The sequence below is a fragment of the Camelus ferus genome, chromosome 33, assembly GCF_009834535.1.
Source record: "Camelus ferus isolate YT-003-E chromosome 33, BCGSAC_Cfer_1.0, whole genome shotgun sequence".
Taxonomy (NCBI): domain Eukaryota; kingdom Metazoa; phylum Chordata; class Mammalia; order Artiodactyla; family Camelidae; genus Camelus; species Camelus ferus.
Window position 1 is genome coordinate 7,048,319 of NC_045728.1, and position 27,126 is coordinate 7,075,444.

Here is a 27,126-nt window from a genome sequence, read left to right on the forward strand (position 1 = left end):
TACAGCTCTGCTATGGGAGGTGAATAGAGTGGGGGTTGGCACCAAACTCCTCCAGGTGGCGGGGGTTCCAGGCCCCAGACTGTCTCTAAGGTAGGGACTTGGAGGCCAGCACGGGCCCCTCCTCCTCCTTCGCAGTATGCAGACCTGGGCTTGAAACACAAAGACACCCCAAAGCTACCAGAGCCCTCGCCTGTCCTGTGGGCCTGCCCAAACGCTCCCTTGGGAGTAAACTGGGAGGCTCAGCAGAGGTCCCAGACATGCAGACCTGCGAGATTCCAGCCCTACCCAGGGGCCTGGCCTGATCTTTCTCCCAGCTCTGACTTCAACCCCAGTAGAGACCCAAGATAGCAGGAGAGTCATGACTCCTGGAGCAGGGCCTGGGTCGGGGGGAAGAGGTCCTCACACATGCTGTGTGACACTGGCCTGGCACGGGCTTCCTCTGGGCTGCGGCCTGGGCTCCAGCATGACGGCAGACGAACCCTGACCGTGCAGCTAGCTGGGCAGAGCGGACATGGAGCCAGGCCTCCCCTTGGTCCAGCCCTCTTTCCATTCCACTTTGGCAGCTCTTCTGAGAAAAAGCCTAAGGTGCCATTGTTCAGAGGGGGACTGGAGACATCGGGCAGGTTAAGGGCTGGGCTGAGGCCAAGGCTGACAAGCTAACAGTAACTCACAGGAAAGAGACTTGACGTCATGGAGAACCCGTGGGTTTCACTTCTTTTCTCATGAGCGCTTCTTACAGAATCAAGAGGCCCAGAAAGTGTGCAGGGGGAAGAATACACACGGCTGGGCTCTGTCTCGCCAGCCCCAGGGTGGCTGTGAGGGGCGCATGGAAGCCTAGTCTGGGCCAGGCTGGGCAGGCAGGCCAGGGACCCAGGAACGTGCCTGGTGAGGCCCACAGACTGTCCCAGGTGGGGCTGCCTGCCCCGTGGCCCTCGAAGTCTTTGTTAGCAAGAAGTGGCACTTCTTACAGTCCCACCTCCCCTTACCCAGCACTAGTTACTGAGTAACCAAGTCAGATAGGTGGACTAGCTATCTCTTAACTATTAGCTGACAGTCCAACTTATTTTTTCAAAGTAGTATGATAATGGCTTTATGGACCCTGTTAAGACTTTGCACTAGAAATGCTTCCGGGGAGGGACAAAGAACAGTGTCCGCTAAAGCAGCAACAGATGAAAAGCAAACACCCCAAAGGACCTACCACCACCAATACCAGCACAACTGAAAATAAGAAACAGCCCTGCAGAAAGACGCTGACCTTAGGAGACGGTGGGGAGAGGCCCCTTTTCTCCAGCATCTACCCACTCAGCCCCTAGTCCCTGAAGCCTCTTCCTTGCTCCAACCACATTGCTGACGGCCCCTATCCCCACGTCAGGCCAGTGGGGACCTAAACTCCCTCACTGACCAATGCCACTACTCCTGGCCTCAGCCCAGCCCTCAACGGCTAGGGCTGCTCTGGTTGGCATGGTGACAGGCTGGGCTGGCTGTGGCTGCAGATGACCTTGGCACTTGCCCTAAGGAAATGAATTCGGTGGCCCATCCTGGGACTGTTCTGGGACTCAGCAGATATGAAAAGGAGAAAAGGCTAGGAACAATAAGAGCCAGGCCCACCTCCCCACCTGCCAAGTCGTCCACTGCCACTGGTAGAGGAAGGCCAGCCTGGAACAGACAGCATGGGGCAGAGCCCTGAGCCAGGCCTTCTGCTTACCAGATGGGACAGGGACAGGCCATGTCTGGGAGGGCCTGTGAGGACAGAGGAACCATCTTGGGGCAGAAAGCCCATCCAAGGAGTCCTCTACTTGTTACTCTTCCTCTAGCTGGGACTGGGCGCTTGCTCAGAGAGATCAAGTTGATTCAGGATTTGGCTCCAAGATGCTTCCCAGAGAACAGAGCCATTGGCTAGTCACCACAAGGAGCCCAGGACTTTATAGAATGAATGAGTAAGTAAGATAATGATCTTTTGTAGGAGACAGGAAAATATAGGCTAGATTGTTTTGCCTTGAGGAGGAATCTAAGTAGGGGAACACTGAGTGCTTGGACAGAATGAAAAGGCATGGCTTTTAGCTCGAGCATGAGGTTTTGTGTGGGCACCTGGGAAAACTCTGGAAGAGTGTGACAGCTGGGAGGGTTTGGAAGAAATGGTCAAGGGTATTAAGCTGGTGTCTCTTCTGAAGATAGGCTGTGCAAACGGCAGAGATGGAAATGTGTTGGTGCTGGCAGAGCTGTGGTCCTGCCCAGGGAGGTAAGAGGATGACCCTCCTCTCAGAGTCTCTGGAGGCCCAGCCCCACGGCTCCTCCCCCTCATCTGCTCCTTCTCCCTGCAGCAAGGATCCAGGGGAGGAGGCATGAGCCAGAGGCCAGAGCTAGAGCAGTAATGCCACCCGCCCTACCTTTACCCCGCACACTAACTCAGGGACAATCAGATGCGGGAGTCATGGGCTTCACGGACTCTGCCCCTGAGGTCTGTCCTCAATTCTGGTGTTACTCTGGGACAGCTCATCTCCGGTCTCGGCACTCAGGTGGTACAGCTTGACTGGAAGAGTAAGGCCTTGGCCAACCACAGAGACCATTCCCAAACCCTTGCTGCCTCCTAGACCAGTCGGTGGCACCGCAGGCTGACCGCCCCACCCCAACCAGGGAAGTGCACATCAGTCTGCTCTGTAAGGAGGGAAAGAGGAAACAGCGGGGAGGAAGAGGAAGTAGAGGACAGCTGGCGGAGAAGACAGCAATCATGCATGAATGGGGGAGGGGAGTGCCATAAGGTCACGTGCTCTTCGGGGATCAGCCCCCACAATGAGGAACCTGAGGAAAGGAAGAGGGTAGAGCCAGGGAGGATGGTTCAGCCCTCCAGGTCCTCCTCCAGGATCTCTCATTCCTTTACAGGGCAGCCTCCCAACATCACAGCTCTTTTTAAAGGAGCCCTTTCTGCTGCCCTTACCAGGCACCACTTGGCAGTTACCAGGAAAGTAAGACAAGAGGAAGCTGCTTTGGGAGCATCCAGGGCCCCCGATCTGAGGCCACAGCAGAAGAGGGAAAAGAACGTTAGACTTAGACCAAAAGAGGCTGAGTCCTAACTTCTGGTTCTGTTACTGTGATTTAGGGCAAGGCCTCTCACCTCATCCTCAGCTGATCTTCTTTTAAATGAGGCAGTAAACTCCTGTCACACGAGACTGCCATAAGGATTAACTGAGGTAACACTTCACCCCTCAGCGTCACTTTGATCTCCCTTTAAATAAGATAGTAAACTCTCATCCCCCGAGATTACCCTAATGATGAATGAAATGAGATATGAGGGCTCTGGCAGTGAGACCCCAGCAAACTCCGGAGGGTGAGCCATTCGTCCCAGATGCCGCCACCAGCCAGCCTTGGTCTTTCTGGCTCACGTGCGACGATCAGGGTGTGGGAGACGACTAAGTAACGTGAGAGTTGACAGCTCCTGTGTTCGTGCTTGCCCAATGCCCCCCGCCTCCCATTCCTGCTCATCCAGCTGCTGCATCACCTGGCCCTCCTCCCACAGGCCTCTTTTCTCCAAGTCCTGAACTGTTCCCCTTGACAGGCCCCAGGAAATGGGCCCAACCCCATAAGCGCCAGCCACAGTCACCTCTCTGGCAAGATGCCCATGGTGCCATCTGCCCCCAGAAATCCCAACGCACACGCTGGCACAGAGGCAGGGCGCTGGCCAGGCCCAGGGCCGGGGAGGACCCTGAGAGGCTGTGAGCAAGCTGCCCACCCCATCCTGACAGAGGGTCTAACAGGAGGAGGAAGGCACACCTGGGGCCGCCTCCTCTCAGCCTCACCTCCAGTGGCTGCTCCTTCAGACCCCGCACCCCAGCCAGCACAGCTACACATGACCCAGTCCTGAAGGGACAGGATATGTCTTCACTTCCATGCCTTTGCTTTCTCCACTGCTTCTGCTCAGAATACCTCTAGATCCACCATGTCAATTGCTGACTTTTCCTCCTAATAAAAGTGAATCCCTCCCTCCACTGAAACTCACAAGCACCAAGCAATTACCAAGTACTAACTGCACGCTAGGCACGGGGATAAGTGCTTTAAATACCTTCTCATAGCATTTCACCAAACCCTGTGACAGAGGTACACTATTACTCCCATTTTAAAGGACCTGGACCCTAGAGAGATTAAGTGATATGGCTAAGGCCAGATGACTATGTGATCTTTCCTCCCTCCTCTAACCAGAGGGACAGTGGGGAAGACCATGGACTTGGGAGTCCAAGTCACCTGGATTCAAGTTCAGCTCAGTCATTTACTAGTTACGTGTTGCTGGACAAGCTACAGAACTTCTCTGCTTCATTATGTCCATATGATGGGGAATTTGGTGGGGAAACAAACAATGACCTGGCAGTGAACCACAAACACAATGCCTGGCACAGTAGGAATGAAAAGCGAGTAGAATAATAGTCAATAATTGATGTTGAGTCAGTACTTAATACAAGCCTGGCACTGACCTGAGTGCTCAACCTCCCAACAATCTTCAATCCTCACAGCCGCCTAATGAGGCAGGTGGTAACAGCATCCTCACTGCACAGGGGAGGAATCCAAAGGGCCAATCCACCCTCCAGTGTCCTAATCCAGGAAGGTCTGCTTTCTTCACTTCTGCTGAAATGCCCTCCTTGGAACGTGTGGAAGCAGCAAGTTTTGAAAATGAGAGTACACACCCTCTCTGCAGCTTGCTCCTTAGTTCCAAGAAAGTAGGACCATGTTTTAATCATCTCTGTAGGCCTCAGAGTACAACATGATAATGTGCTCACAGCAGGAACCACAGTGAGGCTTTAGTGTTTGTTAGAAGTCCAAACCTACACGCATCAGGACAGAAGAGGAAGAACACTTACCAAGTGCCCTCCATCAGCCATGGGAGGTCAAGAACGTTTACGTATTGAGTTTACCTTCAAGAACCCACCTGACTTTCACCAGTGAAGAAACTGAGGCTCAAAGAAGTTAACTACACAAGGCATACAGTGGTGAAAGGATTTCAATCCATAGCTGTCTTTTTTTTTTTTTTTTTTTAATGGAGGTACTAGGGATTGAACCCAGGACCTTGTGTGCTAAGCACCAGCTCTACCACTGAGCCATACCCCACCCCCTATCCATATCCGTCTTAAACCTGGGAGATGTTGGGAAACACAGTAGTTGTACTCACATTTGAAGAAGTGTGTAAATGACGTGTGTGGCTATAAAAAGTTGTGTGTGTTCCTGAGCTCTTCTAAAATGCTGGTGTGGGACAGGCTATCTATAATGATGCACTCTCTCTGCCCCCCATTTTCTCTGAAATATAAGTTACTTTGGTTAAAGGATATAATTAATATATATGAATGAGACTCTATAATAGGGACAAGAGTGGCAGAGAGGTACAATTTTGTACATATCGTAATGAGATGCAGTTTTGTTTATTAAGGGAAAACAGAAATAAAATGTTATTATTTATTTAAGCATCTCAGAAATTGTTTGCTCTATGAGAAACTCCTACAGATTCCTCAGTGCCCTTTTGGTCCATGATCTGTTTCTGTGGATCAGCACCCTGGCAGTGCTGTGCCTGATGATCACAGTACAGTTACCAGTCATGATTTCTGTTATGACTCTAAATGTTACTTGGGCTGCAACCTTGCTTCTTCAGTTTGAGTTTAGCATCTTCCAGGTCAGTGGTTTTCAACTGAGGATGGATATCTGATTTTCCCACAGATGTTTAGGACTTACTCCAGACTTACTAAATCTCTTAAGTTGACATTCTTGGTATCTCCTTGGTATATTATATAAATTATGTCTCAGAGTTTTTATATATCTCAAGATTTTTTCCACTATAAAAATTATCTTCATTCATTTTTATAAATCAGATGTAATGCTCACCATATTCTTTGAAATTAGCTTTAGTGGGTTTTTAGACATTGTCTAATTTTGGGGGGGGGATTGGCTTTATTTTGTTTTTTTTACATTCCTCTGGAAAAACTAATTTCCTTGTTAGCTGCATTATTCTTGTCATGAATTCTCATCAGGTCATTTGCTTTTGAAAATTATCAGTAATAAGTTAATCCACACGTTTTTAGAACTGTCTCAGAAAAGCCCTGTACCAGGTACTCACCCCTGGGTACAGATTTCTGATGACAGCACTCTGACATCTTTAAAAACATATCAGTGGACTGAGTCAGGATTTCCAGGACTCTTCAGTAAAGAAGCTGACAGGTTTATGAGGTTGCTAACCCAAGATTCAGCAGAATAAGAATTATTCACATATGATGCAATGAACCAGTTGTCATTTACGTTTGGAATACTCTTGATGTTATAGTATTCAATTTTCTGAATACATAAGGAAGCCCTTTCTCTTTCTTCTTAAGATACCTGTAACCCATAACAATTAAGAAGACTCTGCAAACTGAAATGAAACATTTGTAAATACCTTTTCCTCCCTACCTGACCCCTTATTTTGTGATCAAGAATAATCTTCCTTTGAGACTATTTTTGATCACAGAAGGGCAGACTGTAGAAAAAAAAGTTGTGTTTCTCTGGAAAACTATGCATTGCCTAGAGGACACCCTTCCAAATTATCTGAATCTCACCTTCCACTGACCTGGAATTGCTTGAAAGAGTAAGTAACTGATAAGTCATACAAAATATATCTATGAAATGATAGAGTTTCAATAGTCTTTCCTTCCAACCAGTTTTGCCTCAATATTCCTGACTTATAAATGGGCATGTTCTTCGTAGTCTCTGTTTTTAAAATTGTGTTAAAACAGTATGTAACATAAAATTTACGATTTAATCATTTTAAAGTGTACAGTTCCGTGGCATTAAGTGCCTTCACATTGTTGTGCAGCCATCACCCCCATCCATCTCCAGAAACTTTTCATCCTCCCAAACTGAAACTCTGCACCCATTAAAGAGTAACTCTCCCTTCTCCCCACCCTGGATTTTCTTTTGTGCCAATTATAACATCTCCTGGCTCCCTCATTTATGAGTGAAATAAAATCTTTTTAACACATGTTCATCTTTACATCATTGTGAGAGTCATGATCTTATCTTTTCCTGAAAAATATCTTTTATCAGTCCTAAACTCAAAAAGGACCAAATAAGTAATTTAAGTGAGTGAGGAAGGCTGGAAGTGATGAGGACTGTCCCCAGTGAGGGCTGTCACCAGTTAGAAAGTGCCTCTGGTGACCATTCTGATTTGCCCAGGACTGAGGAAGCTGGGAATGTAGGATCTTTTGTTTTAAAACTGGAACAAGTGGTCATATTGAGAGCTCGTACCCCAGCTAAAGTGGACTCCTCATCTCCTACTGATATAATTTGGGAATTTAGGCCTGATATTGCTACATCGTCTGTTTTGCAAGAGAAGCCAGGAATCTGGCTATCCATGACAAGTTTCACAATTTGTAAATGATGGCAACTAACATAAAATTAAACAAAACAAATAACAAAACAAAAAACACTGTGCAGACCAAGCAAACTGCCTCTGATGGGGCTGAAAGTTCTCCACTGCGCCCCACACCCCAACATGTCCATGGCCTCCTCAGGCCTCCTCGGTCAGGAGAACTATTCTGGAAGCCTCAGGCCAACTGTTGGGGTGACCACCCGGCTGAGGAGCAGCTGCCGCTCTGGTCTGAGAGGTATGCCCTCCCCTGGTGTCTCTCTCAGGGCCGGGAATCCCTCAGTGCAATTTCCCAGGACCACTGGGTTCTGGTCTTGGTGTTATCCAAGGGCTAAAAGGACCAAAAGGGACACTCAACATCTCCAATGACCAGTGATCACTTTTTCAGCAACTCCACCACACCCTGGCTTCCGTTCCTAGCCTGCAAGTCCGCCCCCTACCCCCGGTGCTCAGTGATAGGAAAGTGAGGCGCTCTGAAGGTCTGCCCCAGAGCGTGTGCGTAGATGAGGACGCAAAGGGACAGCGTCCCGGGGAAAGCGAGGTCTAGGGGGACTTGAGTCAGCTAGGGAGTGCGTGCCATCCATCTCCCTGGCCGGCGCCGCTGAAGGAGACCGGCCGGATCCTGCCAGAGTTCCCGAAGCGCCCTGGGACTCCCGGCCGTTCCCGTCGGGTCTCCCGAAGGAGGCTGCTTTGGCCCCGGGCGCTTAGGGCCGGCGGGGAGCTGCTCCTGGGCCGCGCGCCCACCGCTGCCGCCCTACTCACCAGCTGTCCCTGGAGAAGGCACGGAGGAACCAGACGCCGGGAGCCAAGGAAGACCTCATCTTGCCCAGCCGGTACCCGAGGCAAAGCAGAGGAGGCGGACGAAGGAGGGTGCAGGGCTGGGCACGCGTCCGGAGCTGGCAGCCAGAGGGGTTTAAATGCCCCGCCGCCGGCCCGCCCTGACCCCGCAACCCGTGGCCTTTAGCCCCCGCCCCCTTGCACCTGACCGCCCTCCGGCGCAAACTGACTGACTGCCCATCCTCCGCCGCCGCCTGCTAGCACGGGAGTTTTCTCGCGCTTTGCTTCTGGGCTAGGGACCCACAGCCCTCCGAGTTTCTGGAGGCTCCATCTTCGGGCCTGCACTTTCCGGGTCACTTCCCTCCGGGGAACCGAAAGCCGCGATCCCAGACGTAATCTGTGTGACCTTCCGTCTGCCCACAGCTGCTCGTGCAGCGCCCTCCTCTCCTGATTAGCAGTGGCCCTGGCACAGCCTAGGAAACTGAGGCACGCAGGAGGGCGAGGACTGACCCCCAGTGGTCCTCCACAAGATACTGGTCTGAGTACAGGCGCCCCCTCGGAGCGCAGGTGTTTCAGGGAGATACAATGTTGGCCCCAAATGTAACTTCCTAGGCAACCAACAGGGACTTTCTGTCCCACTCAGACTCCGGACTCTGCATTGAGCCAAACGGGACCCTACCTACCACTCTGGACTCACAGAGAGACTGCGCCCCCATTCCACCCTCGCCGAGACAGCCCTACAGCTAAAGCGCTCTCCCTACTGGAAGGAAGCCGCCAAGCAGCAGTGAAGGGCCAATCTGCGGCACAGAATTCCGTGCTCCTAAAAGTGCCCTTCAGGCCTCTAGCCTGGAGATTTCTAGGATATGTTTCCACCTGTAAAAAGCAGTTATTGTAAGATCTTTGAATATGAACCCAAGGGTGACTTATATAGGGGTGGAGAGGGAAGCGTTTGCCTGGAGAATAAAATCGTTAATAGAAGATAAACTAGGAATGTGTCTGTAAAAATAGGTTTCAGCCCTAACCCCACCCTGCCCCTCAATCCTAGGAGTGCCTAGGCCTGAAGTTCAAGGTCAGAGAAGTGCAGCAACAACTACACCAAACAGCTTCGGACCCAGGAGAGTGAACTTGGTCGCTGCCAGCCCCGGAATCAAGCAAAAAGAGGTAAACAGAATTGTAAAACCCTCCGTTAATGCCAGGCAGTCAAGGGGGGCAGGAGTCCAATAGCAGAAATGAAGACAGCAACAAGCAGAGGGCAGCAGGGAAAGGAACAGAAAGGAAAGGAGAGAGAGGAGAGGAGGAAGGAGCCTGGCTAGAGTGTGTAAGGAATGGAGAGCTGAAAGGCCAGAGGAAGAGCACAGCTGACAGCGGCGAGCCCTGTCTTTACTCACACCACATGCTGTGCCTAGATGCACATTCACTCCAATCTGATAGGCAGCAGTGGGCATTAACCATCCGGGAAGGGTGACCACACATCCTGGTTTGCTTGGGACAGTCCCAGCAGACACCTGCTGTCCCAGAATGTATGATGGACAGCTTTGGGGTCAGTAACACCCAAAAGATACTCGACCTGAAAGAAGGCAGATTAAGGGTGGAAAATAAACTGGAACAATGAGCTGATATTACCAGGAAGACAGCTACTTGTTTCCAAAGGCCTAGAGGGAAGGATAAAGCTAGAAAACAAATGAGCCACAGAAGCAGCTGAAGTTACTTGATGCTCCACGGGAGCCCAGGAAGAGGTTGTGGACATAACCGAGGGAACAGAGCCCATCTCTGGGGCTGCAGAGGTGCTATCCAGACTTCAGTAGTGTGGAGCATCTATCTTTCCATTTCAGACAGAGAGAAGCCAAGGAATAAGACTCATTACCACTCTTCTTGCGTCCCCCTCTGGAGAAGACATGTTTGTGCCCCTCGGGGACCATCCTTGTCTGGGACTGGAACTCTCAGAGAGGCATTAAGAATATGCCCTAGTGGTGGTACGGCTATTATTCATGCCGTGCCAACCAGCGGCTGGGAGCAGGGCCAGCGCCGAGACAGTCTTTGCCTTGTCCTGGTTACCTCCTGTGCGTTCAGCCATATATCCTGTTCAGGGGCCCGGATGGCCGCAGGGACACCCCTACCTATATTCTTTGCTTGCTCCTGTGGGCGAGCTGACAGTCTTGCTTCCTGCTGCTCGGGGGACCGGCAAAGAGGGATCTTTCTTTCACTCACATACACAAGCTCTCCAGACCGGACTCACCCTCCTGTTATCTGGCTCCCCTCACGCACCACCTCCTCAAGCCCTGCAGGGTGTGGACAGCAGTATCTGAAGGAAATAAGCAGGGAAGGGATGAGCTATTGAGTCAGACACTAAAGGAAAAGATCCTTAGTTCTTATGGTGGGGAGCCCTATAATTTGTCAAAAATGCTTACTATGGCTGAGGTATCAGACACTCATAAAACAGGAGCTGGCAGGTAAGGGCCTTTTTGCCCATCAAATACCAGTTCTACTGCCAGCAAGTTTCACTGACCATTCATGGGACTTTTTGGGTAGCCAGTTATCTGTGTAGGCCCTTCTAGACATCGCAACAAGTGTCGCCCCTGGTTTATATAAAGATACACATAAAGACAACCTGAAAGAGGCAGTCCTCAGGAAGGGTGAAGCAGACTGGGGACGTGGTTCGATTATTATGGTCTCCCAAAGTCAGCTTGTTCCGGGGGAAAAATAAAAAGGAACATGTAGTAATGATAAAAGGGAGGCAGTCTCAGGTAGTCTGAGGACAATTTCTGGTTGCTCTAGTATCTAAAAGTAACGGTTCATTCATTTATTCATTTAACCAACATTTATTGAGTGCCACCTAGGCGCCAGGCACAGTGCTAGACACTGAGGATACATTGATGACGAAGACAGGCACAGCCCCTGATCTTACAGAAGGCACAGCTGAATGGGACAGAGATGTAAAGAGACGTAATTCCACCTCAGAGAGCCCTAGTAGAAGAGAGTCACTCCAGCCAGACACAGCTTATAGGGAGAGGTTCATACTGCTATGGTGGCCCCGAGGAAGGATCAAAGAACTCTGCAAGAGTCTTGAAAGTCTTCGCAGTAGGTACTACAAGGAGCAGATGTGAAGTATAGCTAGGCACATGCCAAGTAGAGAGGAGGAGACAGGTAAGCGAAGCATGACAAAGCATGGTGTATTTAAGAAATGGTGCAAAAAATTCTGTGTAGCTGAAGAGTATACACTCCAGTGAGGAGCTGCAGATGTGGCTGTTGTTACTCGTGGTAAGGAGGCGTAAAAGTCAAGGTTAAGGGGTTGGGATTTTGTCCTTTGGACAGTTGGGTGTTACGAAAAGGAATTTTTCAAGAAAGGCTGAGACATGATCGGATTTATGTTCTTAGAGGAGAAATGGCCATTTAAAAGGCCTTGTCGGGGGAAGGATATAGTTCAGTGGTAGAGCACATGCTTAGCATGGATGAGGTCCTGGGTTCAATCCTTGGTATCTCCATTAAATAACAAATAAATAAATAAAAAGCCCTATTACGCCCCTCCCCCCCAAAAGGAGAAAGAATAAAAGGCCTTGTCAGACTTCTGATTCTGGGCCAAGATCAAAGAGCCTCAGTTCTCCCTACCCTTCTTGCTAAGTGCTAAAAACTCTGGGGGTTGTATATACAAGAACACAAGAAAACTCTGAAAGTGGAGAGAAGAAAGATTAGCTAGGAGCATCGAGATCCAAGGAAACACATAGTAGTTATTTGTCTGGGTTTGCTTTTTGCTTCATTCATCCTGGACTGGGTGCTGGAGAAGCCAGCAATCCAGAAGCACCAATGGCACAGACAGAAAGGAAAAGGGGAAAGCACCAAGAAAGCTGGCCATCTAGCTAAAGGATCAAGAAAGGGGCGGCCTACTCCAACCAAACACCACAGAAAACACTGCAGCCCCACCCCAATTCTGGCAGCAAAGACAGAGTGGGGAGCCTCAACTTCCATTTTCTCCTGGCTGTAATGAGGTGCCCCCTAGCCCCACCATCAGGGTGGTGTCAGAGAACTCCCGTGAGAAGCCAGGACTTCCACCACCTTCCAGTGGTGATGAGCCTCCCACCTCCACCACCCGGGGGTCAGTGGAGGTCGCACGGGGAGCAATGGGAGGCCTCCTCCCACTCCCATCGGGGTGGTGTCAGTGGAGGTCCAGCAGGAGCCAGAACTCCCACTATCCAAGCAGGAATGAGGTGCCTTCTCCACCACCTGCAGGGATATTGACTGCGGACAAGTAGGAAACCTGGATTTCTACCACTCACCTGGCAGAGGATTGAAAACATGATCCAACTACATGCTGTCATTTTCTTAAAAAAACTAAACACACACTCACTATACAACCCATTAGTTGCATTCCTGGGCATTTATCCCAAATAAATGAAAATTTCTATCCATATAAAGCCGTATACAGTTGTCCATGGTGGCCTTATCTATAATAGCAAAAACCTGGAAACAACCAAAATGTCCCTCAGTAGGTGAATAGTTAAACAAACTGTGGTACTAGGTCAGCTGGACATGTGAATTCAAGTTAATACCTAATTTGCCTTCACCAGTACAGATTTCAGCATTATTCCTTAGATTCCAAATTATTCCAACTGCTTTTATTTAACACCTTCCTCTGTACCACTTAATGGCTGCAAGGTAATACTTCTTTCCATTCCTAAGACAAGAAAATTTAAGCTTATGGAAGAGAACAGTCATGTTCTGAATCACATAGTGATGATGATGGAAAGATAAGATACCAGTTCTCCCCAAGGCCACTCCATACGCAGATCAGAGTCCTGCTCAGTGGCCCCTGGGGTGACTATGGAAATGCTTCCCTGCCTTACACTGCTGCTCTCTTATATCTACAATTGGGAATACAGTTTTATTGCACCATTGTGAAGCAAGAGGAATGAAACAGGGAGAACAGGTTGGACAGAGGAAAATTGGAAATTGGGTCTAGAAGTCAGAAGCATGTGACTTCAAAGAACTATTGATGCTTTTCATAGGCAAGAATTGGACGGTCTTGTAGGGAAAAGTTTACTAATAAGATTAAAGTTCTGAAAAAACAAACCAGTCCCACTAAATAAAGACTGAAGTTACTCTTGCTACCCTCAGATGTCCTTGGCGGCAAAGGCAGGCACCGGATCTGGAAAAACTCTTAACATCTCCTTTGACCCAGCAATACCTTCCCCCTAGAATTTCTCCACAAAACGCTTTAGCACTGGCCTCAGACCCATAGCTCCTAGCACACTGCTGGCATTCCTTGTAAACTATGTAAAGAACAGGCTTCAAGAGGCAGGAATCAAGTCCGAGACTGAAATTCCCGGGAGAAAGAGCCCTAATCCTAGTACTTCAGAGAACTGCTTATTTTCAGGCCCAAGCCCTTCCTTCTTCAGAAATAAATATCGTCGAAATAAATGTTCACCTTATGCTAAAATGTGCTTAAGTAATTTCTACTGACTGAGCACTGTTTCTAAACTTTTTTCCCCATTCCTTCTAATAGGTGTGGACAGGTTCTTCCCAGTTTACAATGACAGAGCTTCAGCCAGAGGGAGGAGAGCATGCTGGGGCACCCCTAGGGAAAAAACAAAAAACAGAAAATTCATTAGTTTCTTTCAAAATCTTTGTGTTGCTTTATCACTTTATCCTTCAAATATTATAAAGTTCTCCTCTATTTATTGCAAAGAATGAGATTTAAGACACACACACACACAAACCTCAACATTAAAAATCCCATCAGGTTGAAAATCATAGATGAACTATGAATGACTACACAGTCTGGTTAATTAACAAGTATTTAAAAGTCAAATCTGAAATTCCTTATGAAAACTTCCCGCAAAGTGAACTTGAGAAGACCTGTATCATAAATTAACACTCTTCATGCACGTGTATAATCAGACCCAGTAATCAGACCAGCCTTAGGTTGCGATTCAGAATAGTCTTTCTTTGAGACCATTTTTGATCAAAACAAAGGAGGCTATAGAAAAAATTTTATGCTTCAGTGGAAAATTATTGTCTAGAGGACTCCCTCCCAGGTTATCTGATTTTAGCCTGTAGTTGATCTAATTTACAATTCAGAAATTATAAATAACTATGAAAAAAAGTCAGTTTTGTCTCCATTTGAACTTTCACAACATTCCTTTATCCATGAGTATTTTTTCTTTTACTTTTCCTTGGAACCAGTTACAACATCTGCTTATTTTCCTTATGGGTTTAAGTCTTTAACATATGTTCATTTTAATACCTGTATGAGAGATTTTTACCTTTTTCTGAAAATTATCTTTTAACATATATAAACAATTACCATGTAAGTCAGAAAAAATATGTAGTACATAGAATTACAAGTAGTATACTATGGTTAGGCAGGAGGAATAGTTGCTTCTGATTAAGAGAAATCAGGTAAGTTTTCATAGAGCAGGTGGTGGTAACTAACACTTTGCCTTAAGGGTGAGCAAACTTTTAAGACTGAGGATTGGAAGGATATTTCAGGCAAACAATAGGCCTGTTAATCCTAAGGGACTCTTCTGACCCAATGTCATTAGCCAGCACTCAGCATCCTAGAGTCCCAAGGAGAGGCCTGACTCAATCCTATGAGACTCACGTAGGAGCAGTTCCAATTTGGAACCAATCCCAGGAAACCTCCCTATATATCTTGCCTGGCAAGGCTTACAGTCCCAGCTTCTCAGCTGATGAAGGACTCCTGGCAAGCACAGGAGCATGAGGCATGATGGTAACTGGGATAGCTGGCTCATCAGTTACCAAGTATCAAAGCAATGTATCTTGAAATGAGTATCACGGCCCATTTCCTGTATGTCACATAGAACATAACACAGCCTAAACAAATTTCCTGTCCTGTGCTGCCTTGATAGGCGAGGTGTATAGTTGTATGGATCTAATTGCAAGTTACTCCTGGAGTCAAATTAAGTTTCATTAACGATTATTAATCTATACATTTGCATTTTGCCAATGGTGAAGAGGGAGGAGTAGGTAAGGGATTCAGAAAATGTAATAGAAAAATACATATTTAGCAGAGCATTAACCAAGTCTCCAGCTATCATTGTTTTTCTGTGTCCGACGACATTCCTTCACGAGTGGGTCTCCCAGGTGAGCCACTATACTCACTATAGACTATTACTTAGTGCAGACACTAGAGTATGAGCCACTTACATGGTTAGTCTACTAGACTAGGAACAAACACCTCCACAGTTTTCAGAAACCCATGTCCAGCTAAACTACTGCTTCCTATTGTACTGGCCCAAGCTCCAATCCTGCTCTTCTTCAAACTCGTTTTTCCCCTTAATCCTCCATCATTAGTCTCAGCCTCAACCTGTCCCTTGCCTTATGTCTGTGTAGTACCCCCCCCCAATCCCAGCTCTGTTTCTGGTCTCCCCTCATTGCTATCCCTGACCCAAGTTACCAGTAAGGTAAGAACACAGAGTTACCTGATGTGGAAAAAGACTCCTGACGCTGAACCCTAAGACAGAGCTGTATGAGAGCCAGGTTTCATGTGTAGGATGTAAGGTCCCAATGAGTGACAGGAAAAGATGGGTTGGACAGCTCTATGGCAATTGCTTTGAACTCCTTAGGGAAAACACAGTGCCCACCTGGGGAAACCATGTGCTACCATGTCCCTCCTCCAGCTGAACCAAAACTCAAACTTGGCAATGTAATAGGGTAGGTGAATCCTGTCAGATGAGGATACCTACACAGTTTTGAAAAGCCAGGAAGAATTTAAAGGTAAACATTATCTCACTCTCTGGTTTAGCAATGAAGGTGTGCTAATTTGCAATTTAAATGACACACCCATCCATTTGGCAACTAGGCAAACTCTCTTCCCATGATTCTCCACCTTAAAAAAAAAAAAGCCTGGTTTTGGTGGTAAGAAGGCTCAGGGTAGGATGGCGCAATGAATAAAATAAAATACCCAAGTGTAAATCAAATGTAAATGTCATCATAACCTAGTTACATAGAAAACTATTCCTCTTACAAAAGGTCAAAATGGATGTCTGAAATATCTCACTGAATTCTCACAACTCTATGAAGTAAGTACTATTATCATCCCCAATTTGGAGATGATAAAACTGAGGCACGGAGTTCGAGTAACTTGCTTAAGGTCACACAGCTGATCTGTGGTAGAACCAGAATTTAACCTGTGACGTGACCTTAACCTCTGCACAAACTATCCCATAGCAGTAGGGCCTTTGAAGACAGAGCAAGAAAGAACTTTGACAACAAAAAACAATGTTTAAATCTCTAGAAGATTCTATTCAGAGGCAAGATGGAAATATCACTTTTCCCATCCCTAAATTGAACCACATATTCTTACTCTCATCCTAAGATTTCAAAGCTTCTTTTACTAAATTACCATTTTGTTCTTTTCGTAATTTCTACCCTTTTTCATGGTCTTTGAGCCCTGATCTTCTCAACTTTTCTATACCTGGGAATTCACCAGATTATAAAACCAGGAGACTGGGTGCCCAGTCTTTCTTATGGAAAGGCCACAAAATGCAGCAGCCTCTGTGTTCTAATCACCACTTGATAATAACTGTCATGTCAGAAGTCCCACAACTATGGGGCACTACTTTCCTCCCTACACCTCCTATTATTGGGGGAGGGGGGGCAGGGAAAGGAAGGACAGTTGTAGTGCTAACAAGGTTATTACAGGCCCAAGGCTTTTTAATGTAAATTGCCTTTAAGAAAATTTAAACATACACAAAAATAGAATGAATAGCATAATGAAACCCCAATATGCCATCACTTAGATTCACTACTATCAAACTTTTGCTACACTTACTTCCATCTACCTGTCTCATTTTGTTGATTTTTTTTTAATTTTTTTATTTTTTTCCCACCCCCTGGCAACCACAAGTCTGTATTCTCTGTCTATGAGTCTATTTCTGTCCTGTATTCATTTTGTTGATTTTAAAGTAAATTTCAAACAAATTTTTTTTCAAACATACATTCTATTTCATTCCTGTGTACGTCAGTATCCATCTCTGTGTAGATTTGTTCTTATATAATTATAATGCCATTGGTAAACCTAACAAAATGAATAGCTTAGACTCTATTCAAATTCCCGATTGCTCCAAAAACACCTTTTTCAGACTGTTTATTTTTTTCACATCAGGATCCAAACAAGGTCCACACACTATATTTGAGGGTTGTTGCCTCTATAAGTCTGTCTTAATCTAGAGCCACCTCCCCATTTTTAAACTTCAAGCTTGTGGAAGAAACTGGGTCAGTTTTCCTATAGAATGACCCATTCTCTGGATTTTTCTTGTGGTATAACTATTTCCCTCTCTTTATTTCCTGTAAATGGAATCCTCATGGCTTTTCTCTTTACATATTGTTTTCATCTAAACCAGAAAACATGGAGAATAATTTGAGAGATTACTTTCTTCCAAGGATGGGACATAACTAGTACCATTCTAAGTGTGGAACTGAACTCAACCTGGGCCTGCTCACTCGCCATGCAGCAAAGCCAATTTACTGACACCGGGTTGTGATGAAGGAAATTACAGTGTTTATTTGCAGGTCACCAGGCAAGAAGTATGGGGTGGCTCATGCTCAGAAGACCTGAAGATGGCTTTCTGGGAAGGGTTTTCAAGGCAACACTAGGGGTGGAGGTTGCAGGGTGTGTGATCAGCTCATGGACTTCCTTCTGATCGGTTGCTGGCAGTGAGGTAAAGGGGTGATGCTTCAGGAATCTTAATCATCAACCTTCCGGTTCCAAATAGTCTGGGGTCTACATGCTTGTGCTCAGCATTCAGTCATCATCCTCCACCTGGGTGGGAGGACTTGGCTCCTGCAGAACAACTCAAAAATGTGTGTCAGATCATAATGTACATCCCTTGGAAAGAAACTAGGACTCTGTTTTATTGCTAAACTATTGCTTCTTGACCGCTTTTCCTTTGTTTCTGCATTCCCTTACTTCCCTAATTATTAACTGCCTGAGCCTGCCTGCTCGTTGGAACTCAGGGAAGGCCTAGGGAACTAAAGCCTTTTTCTACAAACAAGAAACAGGGGACACAGAGGGGCTTTTGAATCTGGGAGGACCCTGCAGGATCCTGCTTGGTTTCAATCCCCTCTTTTCTTTGACACTCCTCAATCCTGAGGGGCCAGGGGACAAGAAAGGGAATAAAGTTTTAGATAAAGAGGTTAATCATAAACTCAGCCGGGAACTGGGTTTTAGGGGGACTTGGTTTCAAGTGAATTGGAAAGACGTTAATTTACTATATACGGTGGATTCCTTAGAGCAGTAGGACTTAAATTTCTCTCAGTACCCAGATGAAAAAGATTTAAAGGCTTGATGATGTTCAATTTCAGTTTTGGGGGGGAGGGCAAAAATATTTCATAGAGGGCACCATGTGGTTCCTACTACATCACATCAGGAGGCGCAACATCTGCCTCTCCCACTTTTAGTGATGGGAAGATGAATTAACGGGTTCAGATGATGACAGTGTCTAATAGTTTTATCCATTAATGATTGCTGTAGATGTTCTGTGGTGGGCAGAGAATCTAAGGGAAGAACTGAGTGATAACATTTACCAAGGGTGAGCTCATCTTGGGACCTGGAAGGGACGATGACGCCTGCAGCACACCACCAAACTGTCTTAATCAAAAGGAAATGATTTGACGTCTCCTCCTTGGCACACGCCTCTAATAGCGGTCACTAATACTGAGAACAAGACCAGAGATGGACCATTCATTTCCAACTTAAAGAGAGCTTTCAAAATCTAAGTCAAATATTCAGAGTCTTTCGCCCAGCAGAATGGGCCTACCAAGCCAGGAGAACATTTGCTTTCACCTTCCTCTATAATATTTCCAATCTCCCAAATCTTCTTTCCTGAGAAGCATGGAAAAATGACCAAGATGGGCCAAAAAGCAAATTATGCTTACTACACTTAGAGGGAAATAAAGGAAATATTTTGCTACCAAAACCAGAATCCAAGTAAGTAAACAGAGAGAATAACTGCCACCTATCATATCTTACATGGTTAGAAGATAGGAAAGCAGCAGTTTCTAGCCTTGCACCTAGTGGGAAATCAATACAGGTGTTGACAATCGTATTCCTGCCCCTGATAAAAAGGGCTAAAGAGGTTAGGGTAAGTAATACTTGAATAACGCAAGAGAGAGGACACAGAGTTCATTAAACCAAAGCAATTAGAGGAAGTGAGTGTTTTAGGTTGGATTACCCAGGAAAATACATCACGTTATCAGCTTTTGGATCATTATTGCACGGAACCTAGTACATGAATATCCTCTGCTACTACCGTCATCCTGGAACGGCCTCTCTCACATACATATTCTGTAAGTTCATAGAGTTCCCTTCTGCGGAAAGCACAGCTGAGCCTTTCTGGGGTTGTGCCCCTCCTGCTGGACATATGCCCATATTTTCCTACATCCTCCTGTTCTGCCCTGCTATTCCACGGTGACCCACTGAGCTTGCATCTATTCTGATAACAAGATCAGTGTTGGAGTCAGAGTAGAGGAGGATGGACTTTTCTGATGCCACCTCACCATCTACAAGTAAAATGTACCAAGAGTCCACAATTCAGCATGAAGAGCAAATAAAATTGAAAACTTGTGAGGTTAAAAACATAAAACACAATTACTAAATTCACAGAATGTTAGAGCTTCAGGGGAGACTGAAGGTCACCTACTGTAACCCTCTTACTTACAGAAAGCTATATCCCAGAGAAATGAAATTATTTGTCCCAAATCACAGTTGCAATTAAAGAATGAAAAACAAATTAAAATGATGTCTAAAGACCTTTAAAGATCAAAAACATTAGGTAAAAACTACCAGTCATGTAGAAACATTTGGAATTTTAAAAATTCAAATCTGTGTATTTTTTAACAAATATTTACTGAGAGCGTATTGTGTGCCAGGCATAGTCTTAAGAACTGGGGATAGAGCATTGAAGAAAACCAGACAAAAATCCCTGTCCTCATGAAGTATATAATCTAGTGGGGAGAGGAAGAAAATAAACATTAAGTAAAACATAAAGAGTGTCATCCAGCCGTAAGTACTGTGAAGAAAAATAAAGCAGGGGAGGGAGGTAGGGCGCACCTAAGTGTGAGGGTGGACAGGAGGGTCACATTTTAAAGCAGGATGGTCAGTAAGACCCTCTAATTAAGATACCCTTGAATAAAGGCTTGAAGGAGGTAATAAAGTGAGCCAAACATTATCTGAGGGAGAAGTGTCTCCAGGCAGAAAAACAGCAAATGATAAAGCCCTGGAGCAAAAAGAGTCCCTGGAATGTCTACTGAAGTACAAGGTCAGTGAGCCCCGGCAGAACGAGCGAGCAGAGGAGGAGGAGAGAGCACCTCAGAAGTCACTGGGGCCAGAATTTACAGGGCCTTGCGTGACACTGTGAGAACTCTGGCTGTTCCTCAGTGAAACGGACAAAGGCGACTTTGAGCAGAGGTGTGATGTGACCTTATTTTACTTTGGCAGGACCACTCTGATGGTGGTGCTAAGAACAGTCTATGGTGGGCAAATACAGCAAGAGAACCAACCAGGAGGCCATTCCAATAACTCAAGTGGAGAATAATGGCTTAGATTAGGGTTGTAGCAGGGCACATACGGGAAAAATAGTTGTATTTTAAGTATTTTCAAGGTGGAGCCAACCGGGATTGGATGTGGATTCTGTAAGACGAGAGTGAAGGTTGACTCCATTCTTTTGTGGCCAGGATGGAGTCGTCGTTCGGTGAGCAAGGAGAAGACTGCAGGAGGAACAGATCTTTGTTGTTGTTGTTCGGTGTCTGTGTGTGCGTGGTGTGAGAGAATGTTTGTGTGTGTACAGAGGGTGGGAATCAGAAGGCTTGGTTTTGGATGTGCTAAGTTTGGCTGCTTTCTGAGAAAGTACACGGGTACAAGTAGAGATTACTTAGGAACTCTTAAAGTAATTCACGAGAGAGGGGATGGTGGTTGGACCAGGTGTCTGGCAGTCTAACTAATGTGAATTGGACATATATTTTGAAGGCAGAGCTGACATGATTTGCTGATGAAGTGATGAAGGATGAAAGAGGGAGAAGGAGGAAAGTCAATGATTTCTTCAAGGTTTTTGGCTTCAGTAACTAGACAAATGGGATGGCTACTCACTGATAATGGGAAGAGTGCAGAGAGAGCAAATCTGCGGGAAACCAATGATGTGAAAATGCCAAGCAGGCAATTAGGGCTAAAACAGTTCTGAGTTTCAGGGAGGGGTCTGGACCAGATACATAACTGTGGGAATTATCAGCATGTAGATAATATTTAGAGCTATGAGACTAAAAAGGATCACTCAAAGAGCAAGTGTAGATAGAAAAGTTCAGGACGGAGCCCTGGGACTCAAATATCAAAAGACTGGCGATAGGGAAAACACAGCAAAAGAAACTAAGAAGCAATGGCCAGTGAAAGCTGGAAGAAAAGACAAAAGCTTTAGTCTTGTGGAAGCCAGGTGATACGGTACCTCAGAAAAATGGAGTAATCCATTGTGTTTAATTCTGTTGCTAGGTCAAGATAAAGTCTGAGAATGATCACTGGATTTAACAATGTGGAAGTCACTGATGACTTTGAAAAGAGCACTTTCATTGACGAAGTAAAGGCAAATAGTCTTAGTAGAATGTATTCGAGAAAGAATGTGATGAGAACAGGAAGTATATAACTCAAGGTGTTCTGTTATAAAGAGAAACAGAGAAGTTCGATGGCAGCTAAAGGAGAATGTGGGGTAAAGAAAGGTATCTGGCAGCTTTCTTTTCCTCTCTTCTTTCCAGTTGGTTGGTTTCTACGTTGGGAGAAATATAGCAAGTTTATATAGTGACAGGAAGTATTCCAGTAGTCACGGAAAAATTATGATGCAGAAGAGAAGGGGAAGAAATGCTGAGGCAACGTCCTTCAGTAGGTAGAGGGAATCGAGTCCAGCCCAAGTCAGAGTAGGCTTAAGATAGGAGAACAAACAGTTCATCCACAATAACAAGAATTAACATTGACAAATAGGTAGACAGAAATGATGGTGGGAGTGCAGGAAAGTTCTTTTTGACTGCTTGTCTTTCAGTGATACAGAAAACATTGTGACCAGCTGAGAATTGAGTGTAAGGGAAAACCTATAGGAAGTTTGAAGAGAGTAAAGAAATGAAATAGCTATCTAGGAAAGTGTTCATTCTTTTCTTTCAATTTTTAAAAAAATTTAAATTTTTTTTTTAATGAAGAAAGTGTTCATTATTACTCAATCATTTTTCACTTTTCATGTCTGCCATCCACCATATTTGAAATAGGGGGTCCAAATTTAATTTGATCCTATTTTTTTTCCACCCAGAAATCAAAATCTATCTCACTTAGGCTTGGTTCTTATCTTCAGGCCTCTTCTTCCTTATAGGTCCCTGTTAATTTAGAAAACTTGTAGAACTTGTTCCCCCTACTATGATTTAGATACTCAGAAATTCAGGTAAACTCTTAGCATGGAGGCTCCTTTCCAAAGTACATTCATCCAAATAGGATTCACTGTACTATCTCACTAAGGGTCATGAGACTCAGGCTTCCTCTGTGGTAGCTGCTAGCTATCCCAGCATTCTCTAACCCCACAGGAATAAGTCATTAGACACTGTCCACACGTAAACAAATTACAATGCAAAAAGATACTCATTCTCAAGTAAGATTTATATTCATAAACTGAACCTATAGGAAGAAGACTTGAAATTTCCCAGGTCTTATGTAAGATCTAATCCCATCATTACTTTACCAATGACTTGATGTCAGACAAGTCAGTTCATCTATTTTAGATAACCAAACAAAACAAACAAAAAATGTGTTGTATAAGACCAAAGAAACAAATAAAAAGCAATATAATTTATCCTAGGAATGAAAAGTTTCAACATCTGAAAATCAATACAACTTATTAATAGAAAAAAAAAGACTAAAAACACACATACTTAATAGATGCAGAAAAAGCATTTGAAAGAATCCAACACTTTTCGTGTTAAAAAAACAAAACACTCAACAAACTAGTAATAGAAGGGAATTTCTTCAAACTAATAAAGGGCATCCAGGAAAAACCCACATTTAACATCACATATAATAGTGAAAGACTAAATGCTTTCCCCTTAAGATCAGGAACGAGACAAGATGCTCACTTCATTATTCCTATTCAACATTGTGCTGGATATTCTACCCAGGGCAATCAGGCAAGAAGCAGCAAAACTGTCTCTACTTGCACATGAGAAAATCTTACATATCAAAAAGTCCTAAAGAACACCCTAAAAAACTATTAGATGCAAAAAATTAATTCAGGGAGTTTGCAGGATACAAGACTGATATATAAAAATCAACTGTGTTTCTGTACACTTGTAACAATCTGAAAATAAAATTAAGGAAACAATTTCATTTAAAACAGCATCAAAAAGAATAAAATACTTTGGAATAAATTTAACCAAAAAAAAGTACACATTTTATGCTCTGAAAACTACAAAACATTGTTGAAAGAAATTAAAGAAGTAAATGAATGGAAAGACATCCCATTGTCCATCAATCAGATGGTAATAGGTCCTAAATTGATCTACAGATTCAGTGCAGTTCTTATCAAAATCTCAGCTTTTTTTGCAGGAAGGTGATTGTAAAAATTCTTATTGAAAATGCAAGGGACTCAGAATAGCAAAACAATCTTGAACAAGAACAAAGTTGGAGGACTCACACTTCTCAACTTCATAACTTACCACAAAGCTACAGTAATCAAGACAGATTGTACTGGTATAAGGATAAACATATAGATTAATGAAATAGCACTAAGAGTTCAGAAATAAAACTCTGTGTTAATGGTCCACTGATTTTTGACAAGAGTGTCACATCAATTCAATGGGGCGAATAATAGTTTTTTGAACAGATGATGCTGGGACAACTAGATATCCTCATGCAAAAGAATGAAGTTGGACCCCTATCTAACACCATACATAAAAATTAACTCAAAAGAGATTACAGACCTAAGTGTTAAAAATAAAACTATAAACCTCTTAGAAGAACAGAATACATAGGATTATATTCTCGTCACCTTGGATTAGGAATGGTTAAAGCAACAAAACAAAAAGTAGATGAATTGGACTTCCTCAAAATTAAAAAATTTGTCCTGAAAAGGAAATCATCAAAACAGCGAAAAGACAATCCCAAAAATGACTGAATATATTTCCAAATCATATGTCTGATAAGGGACCTGTACATAGAATATCTTAACAACTCTCATAACTCAATAATCAAAAGATGAAATAACCCAACTACTAACTGGCAAAGGATCTGAAAAGACGGTTCTGTGAAGATGTATAAATGGCTAATAAGCATATGGAAAGATGCTAATGAGACACTACTTAATATCCAGTAGGATGAGTATAGTGAAAGAGACAGACAATGACAAGGGTTGGAGGATGTGAAGAAATCTGAACCCTTACACACATTTGGTGGGAATGTAAAATGGTGCAGCCACTTTGGAAAACAGTTTCCAGTTCCTCAAAATGTTCAACATAGAGCTACCTTATGACCCAGCAAATCCCCACAAGAGAAATGAAAACATATGTCCACAGGAAAACTTGCAAACAAATGTTTATAGCAGCATTACTCATAATAGCCAATTAGTAGGAATAGCCCAAATGTTCATTAGCCGATGAATGGTTAAATAAACATGGTATATTCACAGAGTGGAATATTATTTGGCAATAAAAAGCAATGAAAAGACATGATACTATAAACCTCTTAGAAGAAAACATAGGAAAAATATTCTCTGACACTTAGGGCAGTCTATCCAGGCAGCAGAAATAAAAGCAAAGATAAACAAATGTGACCTAATTAAACTTACAAGCTTTTTGTGCAGCAAAGGAAACTATAAATAAAACCAAAAAAACCCTACAGAATGGGAGAAAATATTTTCAAATGATGCAACAAACAAAGGCTTAATTTCCAGAATATACAAATAGCTCACACAACTTAATAACAAAAAACTCTACAAACAACCCAATCCAAAAATGGGCAGAAGACCTAAACAAGTAATTCTCCAATGAAGACATACAAGTGGCCAATAGGCATATGAAAAAATGCTCAGTATTGCTAATTATCAGAGAAATGCAAATCAAAACTACAGTGAGGTATCACTTCACACCAGTCAGAATGGCAATCATTAAAAAGTTCACAAATGATAAATACTGGAGAGGGTATGGAGAAAAGGGAACCCTCCTACAATGTTGATGGGAATGCAGTTTGGTGCAGCCATTGTGGGAAACAGTATGTGGAAAATTAAAAATAGACTTACCACATGATCCAGCAATCCCACTCCTGGGCATATATCTGGAGAAAACTCTAATTCAAAAGATACATGTACCCCAATGTTTATAGCAGCACTACTTACAATAGCCACGACAAGGAAACAACCTAAATGTCCATCAACAGATGACTGGATAAAGAAGCTGTGGTATATTAATACAATGGACTACTACTCAGCCATAAAAAGAATAAAATAATGCCATTTACAGCAACATGGATGGACTTCATTCTAAGTGAAGTAAGCCAGAAAGAGAAAGAAAAATACCGTATGATATCATTTATATGTGGAATCTAAAAAAAAGACACAAACTTATTTACAAAACAGAAACAGACTTGCAAACATAGAAAACAAACTTACGGTTACCAGGGAGGGAAGCAGGTGGGAAGGGGTGAATTGGGAGTTCTGAGATTTGCAGATACTAACTACTATATATAAAATAGATAAATAACAAGTTTATAATGGAACTATATTCAATATCTTATAGTAATCTCTAATGAAAAAGAAATGAAAACAAATATATGTATGTTTACGTGTAACTGAAACATTATGTTGCACACCAGAAACTGAATACAACATTGTAAACTGACTATTCTTCAATTTTAAAAAATTACTTTAAAAAATAAAAAAATTTTTTAAAAAAGCAATGAAGTACTGATACATGCTATAACATGGATAAATCTTAAAAACATTGTACTAAATGAAAGACTCCAGTCATACGATTCCATTTATATGATACGGCCAAAGTAGGTAAATCTATAGAGACAGAAAGTTGGTTGGTAATTGTCAAAGTTGGTTGGGAAATGATTGCAAATGGTTTGAGATTTTCTTTTTTTAAATTAAAAAAATTTTAATTGTGGTTAAAAAACCCCCACATAATCTAAAATTTACCACTGTAACCATTTTTAAGTTTATTGTTCAGTAGTGTTAAATATAATCACATTGTTGTGATACAGATCTCTGGAACTCTTTCATCTTGCAGAACTGAAACTCTATGCATTAAACAACTTCCCATTTACCCCTCCCCCCAGGCCCTAGCAACTATCATCTTACTTTTCTGTCTTATTTTCTGAATTTGACTACTCTAGGTTCCTCAAATGAGTGAAATCATACAAGTATTTGTCTTTTTTTGTGACTGGCTTACTTCACTTAGCATAATGTCCTTAAGGTTAATCCACATTATAGCATGCAGCAGGACTGCTTTCCTCTTTAGGGCTGAATAATATTCCACTGTATGAATATACCACATTTTGTTTAACCATTCATCTGTTGATAGACACTTGGATTGCTTCCACCTCTTGGCTATTGTGAATAATACCACTATGAACATTAAGTGTGCAGATATCTATTGAAGATCCTGTTTTCAATTATTTTGGATATATACCCAGAAGTGGAATTGCTGGATCACAGGGGCATCACTTTAGAGTGACAAAAGTGTTCTAAAATTTGATAGTGGTGATGGTTGTACAATTCTAGAATATACCAAAAAAACAATGAAAGGTACACTTCAAATGGGTGAATCAAATGGTATATGAATTATATCTCAGTAAAGCTGTTAAAAACACAACTCTTAAAGGCTGAATCAAGGATATAGTTACATAAGGATTTTGACTGAACTCGATAATTAATCTAGTTCAATAACCAGTCAATCTTGACAAACAGGCAATTTTGACTCTTATTTTCAATGACCTGGCTAAT

General features: G+C 43.7%; 1 protein-coding gene across 3 annotated transcripts in view; it reads right to left on the bottom strand.

The window, feature by feature from the left end:
- The window catches only part of SLC37A2 (solute carrier family 37 member 2), a 43,089-nt gene that overhangs the window by 15,162 nt on the left and 801 nt on the right, over nt 1-27,126 (bottom strand). Inside the window, exon 2 of one of the 3 annotated variants that reach the window (XM_032472741.1) lies at nt 13,572-13,721. Coding sequence is in view for 2 of the 3 variants with exons in the window: in XM_032472738.1 (XP_032328629.1) it covers nt 8,138-8,196 (59 nt within the window). In the remaining variant the exon portion in view is untranslated. Of the gene's footprint in view, nt 1-8,137; nt 9,146-13,571; nt 13,722-27,126 lie in introns of those variants that run through there. The other 2 variants (XM_032472738.1, XM_032472739.1) reach the window with 2 other exon arrangements.